A 19,041-nucleotide genomic window follows, 5' to 3' on the forward strand; every position below is an offset into this window, starting at 1 on the left:
TTTATTTATTTATTTATATATATTTGTGTATGGTACAGTTTATATAAATGTTTATAGAAAATTTCTTATTAATTCCCATCATTTCCTCAGAAGTTTCCAACTCGGAATGTTTACCAAATTCCCCTTGGAAAGATTTCCGATAGTTTTCAGAAATGTACTGGAAATGGCAGTTCTGGTCAAGTATCTGTATAGTTTTAGCTGTCTGACTCCCAGGAGGTGGTTTTGCTCTACATTAGCAGCTCTGCAGTGCATTGGTGTGTTTCCGTGGTGCGCACTCTTCCCTTTTCCGGCTGTTCCTTGGCGCGGAATTAAAATGGTTGCCGTGGAATTTGGTGCGGTTTTTCAACAACTTGGAGCAGTTTATTATGCTTAGATTAAGTGGTTTATCTCAAGTTGTTTGCAAATCATTAAATCATTTTAACACTTTAATTCTCACACTTTCTGTTCCAAAAGAATCACAGTTCTTTCATCAATACTCCTCATTTTTTACTAGTTGACTGGTGACCCAAGTAAAAAAAAAAAAAAGCAGTTGATTTTAGAACCGAGTGTGGCAGCGGTGAATCTGGCGAATCTGAGTAGCGTATAACCTGTGGCAAGGGATGTACTTTAGATTCGGCATTAAAGCGCTAAACAGTACACCTCAATAATGATGAGTTCCCGTCACTGTCCGTTGTTAAAAGTGCTATACAAATTAAAAAATAAATATATTCGGTAAATGCATTGGCTGGACAGTCTCTTGCGAAGTTTTGTGTGTCCATGTGTGTGCGTGAGCCCACCTTTGTTTTTGTTGGCATCCTCTTCCTCAGTGGGCTGCGAAGGGTCGTAGTAATCAGCGCTGTAGCGGAAAGCCACTGCGTTGTAGGAACCTTCATCGGCCAAAGCCTCGCTTAGCCTTTTATATTCTTCTTCTGCAACACCATACGGGAAAAAAAATAAAATAAATAAATAATAATAAAAAAATAATAAAAGAAAAAAAAGAAAACACAATGAATGAAATGAATTCCGCATTGAAAATTCTTATCTACAAACTGAACTCTGAATGTCTGCTTTGCGTTCCGAGTTGAATTAAGTGTAAAAAAGTAGCGAGGAGACAATACTGCAATTAAACACATTACTATTCAAACCTCGGAATTGATCTGGAATCAAGCTGTGGGTATGCGGCGCCTGTGGGAGTCATGTGTCCGTTCTGCTCCGAGTGTAAAGTACAACAAAATACTGATGTAACTACAAAAGTTTTCAGGCTTGAACACGTTTATTATGGTTCATTCATTTTAATTATTTTTTTCGATTTTCGCCAATCTGAGCAGCCGATCGTTTTGAAAATGTTTGAAACAAACTGATCGAGATATATACGATTATATAAATTAATGATTGCCTAAAACGACAAACTAGTGTGTAAAAACTATTATTTTAAAAGATTAGACGGGTTATATGATTTCAGGTTACATGGCTGCAAAGCCAAATCTAACCAGCCAATCAGAAGAAGAAAAATCTTAAAACACCCCCAAACACTAGACCTACACCGGGAACTGCATCACCAAATTTAAACCCACTGAAGTCAGTCAGGTCAAGCAGCTGTCAATCCTAATCTCACAAGCCAACGAGGGCAAGCATTATTAAGCCCCGCCCACCATGAAAGACTAGATAACATAAATGAATACTATGGAAATGTAATTTGGAATTTGGGCACTGCTTTCGTGATTCTGGAATAGAGTAATAGAGAAGGGGAAATCTCCAGGAGCATACTCCAAAATCTAGTGGAACAACATCTCACAAGAGTGGAGGTCATCTTATAGTTAGGTGTCCACAAACTTTTGTTCTAATAGTGTTCTGTACTTTAATAAACCCCTGGATGCCTCTGCATTAAGGTACCTTGCCTGGCCTCCTCTTCCAGCAGGTCAGTGTGCAAGGCCAGGTATCTCTCCTCATCGCACAGCGCTTCGATCCTGGCTTCTTCTTCAGAAAGCTGGTAGCTCTGGTTCCACGAGCCTGCATCGTACTCCGAAAGGTCATGTAAATGACCGCGCCCGTCGTATCTGCAAAATAAGTCGCTTGATTAGACGGAAAAATCGGCCGGGACGCCTGCACCGAACAAATACTCACCGCGTGGGTGGAAGAGAGCCTGAAGGTAAAAGCGAAACTATTTCTCTTACAAGGCAACTGCACAATCCCTTGGAGGCAAAAGAAATAAGCATCGCTACTGCAACACTTTAGGTGTACAGACCAAGGAAAAAATAAAAATAAAAATAAAATAAACACATTGCAGTAATTTTTCTTACTATAGACGTACAATCCAATTCTCGACTATGCACTTTAAAAGTTTCAAAAAGCCCTGAAGTCGAACGTAATGAAACAACTTTCCTCTTACCTTACACGCTTTCAAAAATATGACACCTTGTACCCACGTCACTCAAGCCTTTCTCGTTTGTTATGATATCTGCAGTCATCGTTCTTACTTTTTACGGTAAAATGGCACATCCACACAAACCCGAGCACATAAATACCTATCCGCAAGAACCCATATGGACGGTTTTTTTCCTGCGCTTGCTCCTCTATTCCACTTCTCAGTTCCAGTCTCTTCGTCGAAAGAGAGAAGTGGGCGCTGTGGTGGCAATCGGGGCCTGGCAGGACCCCTAAGCCTTAATTGCTGGGGAAAATAAGGTCTGGGTTACGTGATAAAGAGAGACACAGACATACACATTTGGAAACAGGGAACAGATTCCGGCGTCTATTAAGGTGGCTCCTTTTGCGAGTGCCATAGGCCGATCAATGCGTTGCATCAGAACCACCTTAATAAACAGTCTGATTTCACAAAGTTGCAGTTCCAGCTGAGGAATTCGCTCCGGTTTTAAAAATTCCCTCGCACGAAAAGTCATGTTGCGCTTTCCCAAAAGCATCTCACCTTCAAACCAAGACGACTTTTTCAACCTGGGGTCAGGGCCCTAGTCCTAATATACTGTACATACCGCATTAATGCTAGTATCAGCATGCAGGACCGTAGTCAAGGCGACGTTATTAACAATGTAGACCAAAGTAAAATTAAGTTAGGAGGCTACTAAACCTCTATCCAGCGCGACTTGGCGGCGATGGATACCTTCAGAACACCTTCTGATCAAAAGTATGATTCGAATAAATCAAATCAATTCTTTTTTCACATAATGCAGCATTAGGAAGCTGTAATCAGGGTCAGCTATGATACGACGCCCCTGAAACAAGGGTTAAGGGCCTTTCTGAAGGGCCCAAGAGTGATACTCAGGTTTGAACCACCTACCTTCCAATCATTAACCAATCAGAGCCTTAAGCAATGAGCTTTCACAAGGGAAACTAGATTACATATTTGATAATAGAATTAATTCTAGAAATCATAGACACGGTGTTTGTATTTACGGCTTAAAGCAATTGGTTTAGCTATTCCGATACTGGTTATTTGCTATAAAACAAGATCTTGGTAGCCATAAAACAATAAATACAAACCATCTCAATCTGGCAAGTAGGACGGCATTTTAGTGCAACAAAAAAAACAATCCAAGATAACGAGATTAAGGTCGTAGCAATACGAGAGTAAAATCGAAATATTTCAAAAATAAAGTCGCACTATTTCATAAATAGTGGTTTTGTGGATAATTTGGTTAAATCCTACTTTAGGTTATTATTAAGCAATAAGAAAAATCTTTGTCTTTTGTAGTTATAATTAGTAAACAAACACTGCAGGTTATGTAGGTAACTTAATTTATTCAGACGAAAAAAAAATCTGTGAGTCCCTCTGTTTTGCAGTCTGGATATCGATGGGTACGTGTGCGTGCTATTCGTAGAAGGTATGTCCTTTCTCAAGCGTTAAAGGATTATGATAGAAGAATTTCCACCCTTAAAAAGTTGCCTGCGACCTTTTTTCTTATTACGACATTAACCTCGTAATCTTCATTTCTTTTTTTTTTATAACGTAGCACTAAAATCCCCGTCAGAGGCAAGCCTACAATGGCTGTGTTAGACGATCAGGAAGTGAGCATGGGGGCAGCGGAATACCTGCCCCACTGGCAATCAATTGTACTTTTGGGAAAATGAGTGCTTTAGTTTTCTCCGTAGCAAATTCCTCATGCACTGAGATGCACAGGCTTCCCTTCAACCACATCTAATAACAAAGGCATCTTAATAAAACATCTCAAAGATTTGAGGATCTGTTGAGGGAGGACTGTGCATCTTCTGGATGTCATATGTCTTGGAAAGAAAAAAAAACATTTTCAAACTCCTTTGGTAGAAAAGCATGACAAGTAAATAAAAACAAAAAAACAATCCTAGTTATATCGAAGAGCAGTCGGTTTATTTAGTTTTTCATTCTGATGGATGTCACATGAGGCCTCCAGCTGCAACAAGCAACATCCGAGAGAGTCTTCGGAAGACACTTAAAACTGAGGTGGGGAAGGGGGTTATAAAAAGAAGGAGAAGAAGAAGCAAGCATTCCCTTTTAAGGTTTGTTCAACCGACCTATCGATCATGAGCTTGTTGTCTCCCATCCACGGGATCAGATGCTTGCACTGCTCGTGGTACATGGCCCGCTCATCGTCCCGAAACAGCTTGCACGCGTAGCCGAACACCAGCAGCTCGGCGTACTTGCCGCCCGCGCTCTCCTCCTTCGGCGCCTTGTCCACTTTCCCCGGTCCTCTGCGATACATTCCGGCCGACGTGCAAGCCCGAACCGCGCATAAATCACAACCTCGGCCGCAAATGGCTTCGGTTTCAACACGAAAACACAGCTAGCAAAGACTAGCCAGCTGGCGCTAGGGCTAATTTTCAAAACACTGCAGTTGTCGTCTTGAGCATATCGCGCGTCTATTCACTCCCTCGCAGATTCGATATTTTCCGCTTACTTTTTCTTTCTTTCTCATTCTACACCGCTGCGTTACTTGCAAAATATTCTACTGGAATATAAAATCTTATAAAAATACGACAAGTTGGAAATGGTATTCTGTACTTGAGTTTTAAACGCATTTCCGTGTCGAAAGTGCTATTGTTAAATCAAGCAGGCACATTATGGGCATCCATGTGGCCTTTCAGGGATGATTGACAGGAGGAGGGGCAAGAGTATGTCAGAGTACTATTGTAGAATTATTATTATTATTATTATTATATGAGGTACAACTATTTTATTCATATTTATGTTTGACTATGTCAATGTACATAGTAATCATATAACTTTTTGTTATTATCATGTGCTAATTTTGTGCACAGGTTGATGAAGAATCACATATGGTTGGAAGGGTTTCCCAAAACAAGTGCTCATTTAGTGCTCCATTCTACTGTCAAAATCAATCCGCAAACCAATATCTACATTTATTTTTAAGATTAAAGCGTGTAGCTCAGCAAGTAAGTTTCCTACTTACATAGAGGAAATATTCAAGTATTTCTATTCGGATTTATGCCTCAATAAAGTATATAAACAGTTTGCATACCTCACAATTCTTCTAAATCATACAGAAAAAGTAAATGTTATTTTTGTAGCTTAGATCTTATTTTATCTTACCGTTTGCAAATATTAATAATGGCTTCTCTACACATACAGTTAAAAAAAAAAGTTCACTTTGATCCACATCAATTCTCTATTCACTGGCAACTGCCCCAACCCCTGGGTGAACATGCTATTAGTTTTTCACTGGCATGCCATGGACACAGCTTTGTGTGTTTCTGCAAAACCAGATGACAAATTCCAGCTTTAAAAAGCAGAACGCTAAATAATACATACAGTGTAACTTTCCACCATTTAATTCTGATGCTTCTGTGAGAAAAAATTTATGAGGACGACGATGATCGTAATGAAGAAGTTTATAACAGCGTAGCAGTGACAAAATACATGAAGTACTTTGGGTTTATCAAACTGCCCGGTTATTTTAGATTGTTCGTCCCTTTGAAGTGTAGACAGGATTTAGCTTTTAAATGTAAATTAAAACTTTTTTTCAGCTTCTCCCATTAGGGGTCGCCACAGCGGACCATCCACATGTTTGATTTGGCACATGTTTTTACGCTGGATGCCCTTCCTAACGCAACCCTCCCCATTTTTATCTGGGACCGGCATTAAGGCTTGTGCAGCCTTAATGACTGGGGTTGATTCCCTGACCGGGGATCGAACCCGGGCCGCAGCGGTGAGACCGCCGCATCCTAACCACTAGACTACCAGGGAACCTAGCTTTTAAATGTAAATTAAGTGTAGGAAATGAGTAAAGGAACACATGGCTGGGTGATACCACTATCAAGCCGGAGGTCAGCAGGTGGTATTTACACCTTTGCTGGTGCCGGTCCCCTGGCAGATCGGGTCAGGGTAATATTGTTTAAATGATATTCATGGTCTCGGACACCTTTTGGTTAGAGATGGTCATTGATGGCTTGATAAATGGCTTTGATATAGTGTGGGGTGGAATCTGGGTTGAAGCAGTCTGTAAATTCTTACACTCCTGTAGATAATTTTACTATCTAAAAAAACATTGCCAGAAAAATATCAAGTCATTTCACAAGGCTGAATAACTGGTTCATGTTGTTGTTATGTCTAGGTTGAGCTATTGTGATTTCTTGCTGTCTGGATGTTTTAGTAGGTACATAAACAAGCTCCAATTAGCCCAGATTGTAGCTTAACTAGGGCTATCTCTTTTGTTACACATGGTTTGCTGGCTTTCAATATGTCCCAATATGTCTAAAAATGTCCCATTATTCATTAAATAGCAAAGTAATAGCCCGTTTATCATTTATACCGCCTGCGATAAACGAAAAACCGCGATAAACGGACCCCAAAAATGCTATTTTATGTATACAGTACTGTACTGTATTAGCATTTTACTTCATTTTATATTTAACAATCGAACATGCGGATCATGAATACGGAGGATCCGCTGTGGCGACCCCTAATGGGAGAAGCCAAAAGAAAGTTTTTTTATATTTAATAATTATATTTTTATGATTACATTTCATTATTTCAACATAAAAATCGGCTTAATAAATTGTGGCAATTGCAATTCCGCGATAAACCGTGGCACGAGATTCGAATTACTGTACTAATGTCCTGAAGTACTGAATGGTCTAATTCTGTAGTACCTGAATTAAGATTTGATCAAAAGGTGCAGGTCCTTTTGCTTTCAACAGACTTCATAAAAAATTACAATAGGATCTAATAAACTTTGGTATGACACCTATATAGAGGAAACCGATTGAATTGTAGTCTAAGATGCAAGTTATGTTGTATTATTTTTGGCTAAAGAATTTCTGACACTGAGGTGTATTTGGTTCTCAAATATTTACTTTTTTTTAATTATTATTTATTTATTTGTTGGACTCCACGCAAGTGTGTTAGTTGTAAAAAAAAAAAGAAATTCAAGTACAAAAATGTATTTCAGTAAATAAATATAATAAACTAATACTTATTAGTTATATGTACATTTTACTTAATAATGTTATGTTACATTTACTAACTTTCAATACGTAAGGTGAGGTAACTTTTTTCTACAAGTGGGAAACTTGAATAATCATAAACATATTTTTAAACTTTATTTTCTTTGCGAAATCTTGTAATATAAAACTGTGTAGATATTGTGAAACAATTTCAATTTCACAGGTCCTTAGAAACAATTGGCCACAACAACATCATTTTGGTTAATAGTAAAAATTCTTCACAAGGTCTAACGATATGCAACTGCCTTCAAATATTGTAATAAATCATTTTATGTAGAAATATAATACAAAAAAAATAAAAGTTTATTCAAGCACTCAATTTTTGATATTTGAAATCTTTTGAGCCATCGTAAAGGAAACTGGCCTCCCACAACCACAAACAATTTAAAATTCACAGTTTCTAAAATCAATAAAACCACAGTCTGTTCAGTACAGCCAGCATGCCCCACAAAGCTGCAGAACTCCTAACTCCATCAACAAAGGGTTGTGCCGTGTGCTTTCTTCTGTATTCATGCCATTCTGTTCTGTTGCTCTGCATTGCCATGAGCAGCTATTGTCCCCCAATTTTATTGGGATTTGCGTTTTACTCAACGTTAATTTGACCAATCAACGACTTGTTAAGTGAAGCTGACTGTATTACATTTTAAAGTGATGGGCGGTTAGGAAAGCCAGCAAAGCCTTTTCTGCTGGCCTAAACACTATCAGAAGCACCGACCTACATTTACAACCTAAATTCTAATATTTGTTTCATGAAATTGTATTAAATCATTCCCAACAGTTTACGCTCTTCATTTCGTAGTGTTTGTCTTGGCTGCACTGCTTCCGGTATGTGTATGTGGATGTTAGATTTTTTTGTCCAATCAGATTTCAGCCTCTATGTGCTGCCATGTCAATCTAATCTGCCCAGCGCCTTCAAAGTCGGTACTGCTGGCATTTTACCATAGAGAATATTAGCAATAGGTCTTTAACCAATCAGATTACAAATTCGCCTCACATTGCCTCAGAATCGCCTCAGCATTTTTTCGTCCTCTGAGTAGTTGGTCAGAATGAACTGTTACAGCAAAAGTTGTGTAACGCTCTGCACACAATAATACATCCAAGTTAGACTTTTTTATGCCCACAATGGCTGACTGAGGAAAATAAATTTATTTGGTCTCGGACATTCCCAAAAATACATTTTCAAGAAAAGCTAGACATCGTGAGGAGGTCGGCCAACCCCGAAGATAGCGAGCTTGTCTCTGGGGAGCGGTGCAAACTATGAGGATGCATCTCTGGTGAGTAGGTTGTATTTTATTTACATTTTAAATGATTTTGTCATGTTATTAAACAAATATTGATTCTGAACTGCTCCAGATGATGTAGGTGGCAAAGTTGCGGTTGTAGTGTAGAGGTTTGGAGTCTTAACTGGGTTTCTTGCTTTAGTGAAATGGTTTTCACGCTCCATATGTAAAATGCCTTTCTCTCTGTAATGCCACGTGTTGTTATATTGCGTTTTTGTATAGTATTGATGGTTTCTATAATTGCGACGTGAAAGTGGTGGTATTAAGAGGTAAATTAAGTCAGGTAAGTCCCCACTGACATTTTAGTAGAAATAACATAGTTGACTTTAATTGCATTCTTTATGTACTGTAAACAAGGGTGGGCTTAGTAAAACTAACAATAGTGTCAAAAGTGTAGGGAATGCTTGTTATATACTTTGTTTTCGTTTAGGTAAAAGCACAGCTATTGGGGGTTCATGGAAATAATTGTTCTGGTAAATCAGGGTGGTATTTCGTTGTTGCCACGGAAACACTTTCTCCTGATCACTTAAGTGTTTCGATGCTGATGAAGAGGGTATATAGTTTATATAGTCTATAGACATTTATTTCAAGTGTCTAAAATGGCCTAGTTAAATGTTAGCTATTATGGTAATATCTAATTCCTAATATACATTCAATTAGGACAGAGAGTTGACATATTCTAATAGACTTGAATACAATATTTTTGTATAAGGCTTCCTTAGTTTGGATTTTTTTAAGTCATTGTAATCACACCAGTCTTTTAGAAAAAGCCACACAAATATTATCCAAATGATCTAAAAAAACATAAAGCGAAATGGTGTAGTATTTCCACTGAACTGTGCTTAACACTGTTGCCTCTGACAGACCCTGTATTCACAAAATCTGTTTTTATTTTATTAATGACATTAGACACTAGATCTTCCAATTCTATTATAACTTTACCACCTTTCCCTTTCCATTAAGACACCTAGCCCTCACACTGAATGCTCCAGCAATATCTCACATAGTCTGTTAAACTGGGAAATTAAATTGTTCACAAGGGTTATTGTGTCTTGCCCAGAGCACGTAATGTCTTTTTTTTTTTTAGTGCACATTGATCCAGCTGGCTTTATTAAGTCCAAATTCGCCTCAGATAATGTCTGCTGCTTATTCCATATTGCTAATGCTTTTGAATCAGGCCCAGTTAGCACTGTATTTTATTAGACATGGAAAAAGATCATCACTGGAGTAATATATGGAATGAAATTTGTAAAAAAAAAAAAAAAAAAAAAAAAAAAAAAAAAGAAAATACTGTTAGGAAAGACTTTTTCCCTTTTCTTTCTTTCTTTCTTTCTTTCTTTCTTTCTTTCTTTCTTTCTTTCTTTCTTTCTTTCTTTCTTTTTTTCTTTCTTTCTTTCTCCTTTCCATCTGTTGACTTTTGTCATCAAAATCATATTAATTACTTTTTAAGTACTTTTTTATTCATTTAATCTATACAGGTATAATAGCTAATGGGTAATGCATTAATTATAATTAGGAAGTCTCAGACAATTCCTGTTAATGCTAATATTAACAGGGTCACTAAAAGAACCTTTAGAAGTTCTGGTACTCAAAGGGAGACATTTAAAGAACTTACAGAAGTTCTGTACTTAAAGGGTAACTTGAACATTTAAGTACAGAAACCTTTAGAAAGTCTGATCCTCAAATGGTCACTTGAAGAACCTCTAGACGTTCTGGTCCCCAAAGGGTTACCTGAAGAACCTTAAAAACTCTGGAATCAAAGGATTGCTTATAGAACCATTAGAAGGTCCAGCCCCCAAAGTGTCACTTGAAGTACCGTCTGCACACAATAAAAGCTTTTTGGCAGTCTTGTAAAAATGAAAAACTAGGCCAGAAGCTCACACTGTGATGTTTGTTTTCTTCTTCAGGAACAGTAACTCAGGTTTCAAACCACACCCAGGTAACAAACTGAATACCACATGTAGTTCTACAACATACATTCAGGTTTCAGATAACAGAGCTGGCCAGTGATCCAATACGGAAACTTTAAACTATTTAACAGATCAGATAGATAGATAGATAGATAGATAGATAGATAGATAGATAGATAGATAGATAGATAGATAGATAGATAGATAGATAGATAGATAGATAGATAGATAGATAGATAGAGCAGGGAAGGTTAAGGGCCTTTCTCAAGGGCCCAACTATGGCAGATGGTGGATTTATATAGCACTGGTTCTGGTTATGAAGATCAACAAACACAATCTGTGTTCCAAATTTGGAATTTGGAATTGGGGCCAGATTTAAGAAAACTGATCCAAATCAGTGAAGAAATGTTTTCAGTTACTACTACCTCAATCTATATGTTATAATCTGCTTTATCTATCGTTTTCCAGTTTTACATACTACAACTTAATTTGTTTTCTAACAATTGTCTAATAATTACTGTATATCTCCAGTATCTAATCACACTTTTGAACTTTTTCACATTCTAGACATTGTATTCTAATTTACAAGGTTGAATTTAATTAGCCTCAATGGTTTATTTTACAACAAAAAAACATTGTATGCCATTAACCGCCGCTTGCCTGAGCTTAGTACAGGAGCCGGGACACTTTCATTTCTCCCATCAGGGACACATTTTCATTAACACAGAATGATGGAATTGTTGGAAGTATTTGGGAGTAATTATTAGTATTGATTCATTAGTAATGAAGATATTATTTTATAAAAATTTGACTTTATCAAATTTGATTTGAACCAAATGAGTCAGTTTAACAATGACTGAGGACCCCAACATTACTATTCAAAACACTTATGACCTTATTAGAGAAACTACGGCTTTCATCAAAACATCAACTAATAAAATATCTGGTGCTTATTGCTTCGATATAGTTCTGGAAGCTCATGCTGGTCCACTCATTACTCACCACTCATAGACATTCTGGTCCCCGAATGGTCACTTGAAAAGCCTATAAAAGTTCTGGTCCTCAAAGGGTGATTTGAAGAACCTATAGGAGTTCTGGTCCCCAAAAGAGTCACCTAAAGAACCTTTTGAAAATCTGGATTTAACCATTCTAGACATGTGCATATACAGAAAAAAACAGCTTTAAGTGTTTTAGATGACATGGAGTTTTGTGATGTATAAACAGCATTAGTCCTGGTAACTGATATTAGCTAGAAAGCACTTAAAAATACTAACAAGTGGTAAGCTTGAAAGTTTGTGACCTTTAGAATAGTCTAAATGTCTCCATAAATGACCTACAATTTTAATTTTTTATTAAAATATTATAAAATATTATTTTATGTCATTTATACAAGCAGGCATTTTATTTAAAATTGTTCTAAAAATGTAAACTGTTAATGTCAAAACCCGAGGTACCATGAATTTTGTGTACTGTTACACCCCTATTTGACAGCACCTAGAGATTGACTTAGTTTTGCAACTTACATATCTGTCATATTCGGAAATAATATTCCCTCAATAAATATATGACCAATATAATGTACAATAAGTTTTTCGTCTCATTTGCTTAACTGGGTTTGTCTACGCTTCTACTTCTGGCGGGTTCACATACTTTTGAGCACGGCAGGTCAGTGGAACTTCATAAAGGTTTTTTTTCCTTGCTTTAATACTTGCCAACATTTTTTCATTTACACCCATTACTTAATTAATCACTATCTGATAAAGCAACATGACTCAACAGAGCAGTGTCTCATCCCATTTTATTTTTTCCTTCATCTTAGGTTTCTGCTCACTCAGGCATCTTCGCATATGTTTCCCAGCCACATCCATTTCCACAACCTTGAATAATGTGAGAACTGCGCATTGATTTTTTCTTCCCCCTACACATTTATTTTCCATGCATGAAACCCATTTCTTCTGGAAAACTCCGAAAGGCCACGTTCTGACAGTAAAATTAATGAAGCTGTGAATCTGGTACATTCTAATCCACTCGTTTTATATATTCAATATATATATACTTAAAAAAAGGCATAAATAGTGTCGTTTCTGGTATAGAGAAATGTGTGCATAAGTAGACACTACACTATATACACTATATGGGACATTTTACATTATAATGGAGACACATTGTATAGGTGCTATATAGGTGCTTTCTGAACATCCAATTTTACATTTAGTCCCCATTTGCTGTTATTATATCCCACCAATTTTATGGGAAGATAGAAGCGTGTGTGGAGATTTATGCTCAAGTCGTAGCTCAGTGTTTAAGATGTTGGACTTTTAATTGGAAGGTTCTGAGTTCAAATCCCAGCACTACTAATCTGCCTTGAGCAAGTCCCCTGACCCTTACCTGCTGGATAAAGGCTATGATCAAACTCGTGATGTCACCCAAATGAGGATGGGTTCCCCTTTTGAGTCTGGTTACTCTTAAGGTTTCTTCCTCATTACATCTAAGGGAGTTTTTCCTTGCCACAGTCACCACGGCTGCTCATCAGGGATAAATACACACCATTCACCTTGACTGATTTCTGTAAAGCTGCTTTGAGACAATGTCTGTTGTGAAAAGCGCTATAGAAATAAACTTGACTTCACTTGATAAAGGTGTCTGAGAAATGCTACAATTATAAAGCTAATTTTAGCCGCTGACAAGATGTTCCAATTTATCCCAAAGGTGAACAATTAGTTCATTTCGAATAAGTCTTTAAGGTGACTCAGAAGAACGAGTCACCTCAAAAAGTGATTCGTTCATTTTCTACTGGACGCACATGAGCAAAGCATCGCAAACTCTCCGAAGATTATGTATAGGAAACAGAATTGAGTTGTTCACCTCTCAAATCTTCATTTTTTAGACTGTTATATAGGTAATGCAGGGCATTACACAGGAAACAGAATTGAGTCGTTCGTCTTTTTGCCATGTGACTCCTTTATACGCTATGCAGGTGATTAACGGATTAAAGGAACAAAATGAACTCAACCTTACTACGCTCATTCCCCTCCCACTTATATCTTCATAGAGCTGGCTTTGTGCACAGGAATTGGAAATGGTCAGGTAGGAACAGGTTTGGTTCTCTTAGTTCAAGTGAAGGGAATCATCTAAAGGCATCCTATACAATTTTGTGCCTCCAAATTAGGGGTAACAGAGATATCAAAACAGTCAGGTGCCCCAATATTTTTGTATTTAGTCTATTATGTTTAGTGTGTTTACACAATTTTGACCACCTTACCATTTGCCTTGTCCTATAGTATTATCATCAGCAAAATAAAGAAAAAAGATAAAGAAAGATATAAAGAAAGAAAGCTCATCAATAGAATGCAAAACAAAACCAAGTTTTTGAACAGATTTAGTTATAGAAGTTAATGAGTCACAATGGGAATTTCATGTATTCTCATGATGCCATGATGCATTGGAGGGATACCTGTTAAATTCCCTGGAATCGATTGGAGTCGGCAAGCTGTCCACTAAATACCCCAGATCAGTACCAGGACATTTCATTTAAATTATGATTCAATTTTTAAAACATTTATTTTTATTTCTATAACATCTACTGTATACTTAATAGACATCAGGAAGTTTCTGCATGCCAATTTGCATCCTTAATCTTAATAAAAGATATTATCTAATAGTCTATGATGGGATAATGTCCCAACGTATGGTATATATTAACGTTTTAGTGCCATGAAGCGGTGAAGTAATAAATAGAAAAGGTATGTATTTTTGCATGAAAGTGTGTGTGTGCAGATACTAATCACAGAAGGCCTGGAGCAGCCCTCAAGGCATGCCTTATCCATACAACACTCCCTCTGGCATTAACTCATTTACTCTGTTCTCTCTCTTCCTAACCGTCTGTCACTCACCCTTTTATTTTCTCTCACTCTTTATTTTTTGCACTTCAATTTTATCTCTGCAATCCTTTCATTTCCCCTACTTGACCCATTACTTCCTTTTCATTATTCCTCACCCTCTTGCTATCTATTTTTCCCCACCTCGATAAATGTGGCCTGAACGCCTCTCCTCTCCTACAACAATGAGACTTGACAGCTTGAACCTCCCAAGGGGACTAAACATTGTGCCTGGATACCAGATTAAGCCATTCCTGATATCATCTTATTTGGAGAGACGGAGAGATACAGTCTCAGTCGATAAATAAATCACATGCTTGGGATATGGCACACCAGCCTTTCTCACGTCTTCTTCCTTCTGCAATTCTTTCTAATCTGATCAAATTCCTTATTCGGTTTCATAACGCTGTCAGAAATGAACAGTTTAAAAAAATATCTATATAAAACATTGTCAATGTCATCTACCCTGAAATCAACATCAATCTACAGCTCCCAAGATACAGCATGTGTGTAAAATATAAGACCTTTAGTTCACACTTACTTTATGAAGTATACGCTCTTTTCCCCAGTCGTTACCAAGCCGGTGAATATCGTTAGTTATCCTGTTTTTTTTTTTTTTATCTTGTTTCTGGTTTTCTTAACTTGCTCTTGTCTGCCCTAGTTAATGCTGTTTCTTGATTCATTACCTGCACCACAACCTTGATTTTGAATCTCATACTTTTATGATTGCCACGATTATTAAACACCTCACAACCTGCCCTTGCGTCCTTTTCTGCTAACCTCATAGCAAACATACTAGCTTTCAATAATGGCAGAATCATCAATAGTATCAATCCAACTTGGATCTTATATCTTTTCTTTATATTTCAGCTTCTCCCATTAGGGGTCGCCAAAGTGGATCATCCGTCTTCATTCCCTCCTGTCCTCTACATCTGCCTCTTTCAACCCAACTACCTGCATGTCTTCCCTCACCACATTCATAAACCTCCTCGTTGGTCTTCCTCTTTTCCTACTTCCTGGTGGCTCCATCCTCAGCATTCTCCTACTGATATACCCCATGATCCTCCTCTGAACATGTCCAAACCATCTCAATCACACCTCCCTCACCTTGTCTACAAAACGTCCTACATGCCCTGTCCCTCTAATAAACTCGTTTCTAATCCTGTCCAGTGTCATCACTCCCAACGAAAACCTCAACATCTTCAGCTCTGCTACCCCCAGCTCCACCTCCTGTCTTTTACTCAATACCTCTGTCTCTAAACCATACAACATCACAGATCTCACTACAGTCCTATAAACTTTCCCTTTTACTCCCGCAAATATCCTTCTATCACAAATCACTCCTGGTATCACTCTTCTCCACCTCCACCTGGGACCTCCACCTGTTTTAAATACACTAGAATTCCCAGCCCCACCCTCCACAAAACTCGCAAAACAATTATATATTTTAAATAAGCTGCTTTTTACTTTTACTCAAAGTTGTAAAGTAACAAAATACATTTGCTTGCATTACTGTAATTGAGTCGTTTTTTAATGTACTTTTACTTTTTAAAGTAGGTTTTAAAATCTGTAATTTAGCTTTTACAGAAGTATGTTTTGTTTGAAGAAGTGTTGTTGTTTTTTTTAAATGGATAGTTTTTCATTATAAATTTTTTTTTTTCCCAACTCTTTTTATTGAAAAATCAACAATCACAGATACAAAAATGTAAACAGAATTTCTAAATTTTTCCTTTTTAAGAATGAACAGTACTTTTACATGAGTAGAATATTTTATTACTCTTTCCACCTCTGCTAGCAGCATACTCTGATGTTAGAATATAGAGTCCCTATGCAAAAAGTCAAATAAGAAGCATAATTTTGTAATAAAATCGCATTACATATGATTGATCTCTCATTAACGGCCAAATGCAGACACTTGATTGTGATTGGAAAGAGTCTCAAATAGACGGTTTCCTTTGTCCACTGATAAGAAATGAAACCATGAAGGCTTATTAGTGAAAGAATACTTATTCACACATCATTTCACCATCTTTGATTTGCTCTCTTTATGCATCCAGGCTGGTATTTCCTATTTAATTCACACAGTCTCTAACAAGACACCTATTCATTCGTCATCCCCCTCGTTTGTTTCATTACCATCTAATCAAAAGTTCTTAGAGAGGGCCTTCTCGAATCTAAAACCTTAAAAGAAACTAGAGTGTCCGTAATCAGGATAAAGAAGAAGACGAAGAATAGCCTCGCAAATCATTCCGAGTATAAACGAATCCTTTGTGGAATTGTATAAAAGCAATTTCCGCAATCGGTTGCCACAGAGGATGAATAATAAAATAGAACAGATGGACAATTCAGAGAGCCAGGGCATGGCAAGACCCAGACGCTTGCATCAAATATGATCCAAAAGCAGCAACTGTGATTGTTGAGATTTCTCTTCTGATCATTTAAACTGACTTCTTGGCACGCTAGTCTATGGAAATGTACACTATGTAATGGAACTGTAAAATTCCGCCCTAAAAGACTTGTATATTAATATTCATGATAATCTTCAGTGGCTTCTTCGACTCATTTTTCTAAATGGAATACTGGGTTGATGATTTTTTTTCTTAAGAGCTTACATTGATGCACTTATCTCTACTTTGGACCAAATTGAGTTGGAGTTGTTTCATTGGTCACATTGGGTAGTCTCATAAGGGCCCATGATTTCATGACGCAATCAATGGATAATGATGAAATTCTCAGAAATCTATGGGATTTCACAAGCTGTCCACTAAATACCCATGAACACCAATTACAGTATTGGGACCCCAGTCTTAAATGATAGCATTGACTATTCTATTAGAGTAAGTATCCAAGCACCAATGGCAGCATGTATTATTATCATTATGATTACTATATATTATTTTTTATTTATATGTGCTTTTTCTTTATTGATAATTTGAAGCATTGGGACACCTCACTTTTCCAGCCATATGTGGTTCTTTCCAATACTATTTACACAAAGTTGGAGGCACACAACTGTATGCCTTTTTTCCACTTGAACTACAGTAGAAGACTCAATCCTTTTCCAGCATGACAATGCACCTGTCCACAAAGCCAGCTTCATGAAGATATCTTAAGTGGCCTGCTATAAAGCCCTGACCGCAACCCTACTGATGACCTTTGAAATGAATTGGAATGCTGACTGCATCCCAGGCCTCCTCACCTCACCTACATCAGCACCTGCCTTTTTTAATGTCCTTGTAGCTGAATGAACACAAAGCACATTCTAAAATCTGGTGAAACATCTTCCCAAAAGAGTGGAGGGGACTAAATGTGGAATAGGATGTTTGATAAGCACATATGAATCTAATGGTCTGGTGTCCACAAACATTTGTCTATGTAGTCTTCTATACATAATAGTCCTCTATGTTTCAATGCTGATATGAAGATTGTGGCGTTCATACTGACAAACTTGTACTAAGCTGTATGTCTCTATGGCCTTAAATTCCAGCCCTTGATCTTGATGTTGGATATATATATATACAGTATATCCAACTACATGATTATTATAATAGTTTGGTTGAAGGTTTTCTGCACTACCCACAAGTTTCTAGTCACATGCAAAACTGGTTACCACAATTAAACAGCAAAAAACCTCTAAAGCTAAAAGGCTTAGTAAATTATTCCATTTTTATTTTTGCACACAAAGAACACTTTCAATGGTTAACCTCATATAATTTATACGAATCCATGGGTCACCACAGGAGCTCCACGCATTTTCATATTAATAAGGTATCCTGAAATCCATGCGATTTTGCAGGTTCTCCACTAAATGCTTATTATTACTCATTAAAATATTGGTTACAAGATTCCTGTATTAACCAGGCAGAATTTCACACAAAGACTTTGACGCAAAAGTGGTTTCATCTATCCAGCTCTTTCATCTAATCGGTTTAATCATCATATTGAAAAAGTACAACAATCAACACCATTGTACTTGTCATCTCAAATTTTGCTGTCTTGAGGATACTCTATCATAAATCATAAATGCCAAAGCTTCTTTATTGTGTCAGGTGATCAGTCTTGGGAAATGTTAAGTGATTATATAATTATTAAAACATGTATTGCCTGGCTACGTAAGATAATTAGCTAAAACATAATTAACTAGCATACAAAACCACACTGGCTAGTTTTGCTTAGCTAGTCAACAGAACAAAACCAAACAAAGGAGAAGAAATAAAAAATTCAACTGTTTGTAGTCAAGTTAGCAGGTATTAGCGATCCTAAAACCTAGCTAACTTTCACCTTTCATAGGTTCATTGTTTAGCTGCACTGCATTCTTCCAAATTTTGTTATCTTCTGTATGTTGGTTTTCTTTTTAATTCATTGTTAAGTGTAGCAAAAAGAAAATAAATTATAGGAGTTAATGTAGCATTCAGGCCACAATGACATGACAACGAAATCCTTCAGTCAGAACATAACCAAATAAGATCGCTTCATGCTTAATTCCACATGGCAAGAAATACTAAGCCTGTCTAAATGTTTTCATTCTTTTTCCGTAAAATC

The 19,041-nt window shown here is 37.1% G+C and overlaps 1 protein-coding gene across 1 annotated transcript in view; it reads right to left on the reverse strand.

Moving 5' to 3' along the window:
* The window catches only part of sfswap (splicing factor SWAP), a 108,900-nt gene extending 103,910 nt beyond the window's left edge, over positions 1 to 4,990 (reverse strand). Inside the window, exons 1-3 of the mRNA XM_083564042.1 lie at positions 4,483 to 4,990; positions 1,873 to 2,036; positions 777 to 908 (exon numbers count right to left, since the gene is read on the reverse strand). Of these exons, the coding sequence (XP_083420168.1) occupies positions 777 to 908; positions 1,873 to 2,036; positions 4,483 to 4,670 (484 nt within the window). The 5' untranslated portion in view covers positions 4,671 to 4,990. The remainder of the gene's footprint in view (positions 1 to 776; positions 909 to 1,872; positions 2,037 to 4,482) is intronic.
* Between the last annotated feature and the right edge of the window lie 14,051 nt (positions 4,991 to 19,041).

This window comes from Silurus aristotelis (assembly GCF_946808225.1).
Source record: "Silurus aristotelis genome assembly, chromosome: 16".
Classification (NCBI taxonomy): Eukaryota; Metazoa; Chordata; class Actinopteri; order Siluriformes; family Siluridae; genus Silurus; species Silurus aristotelis.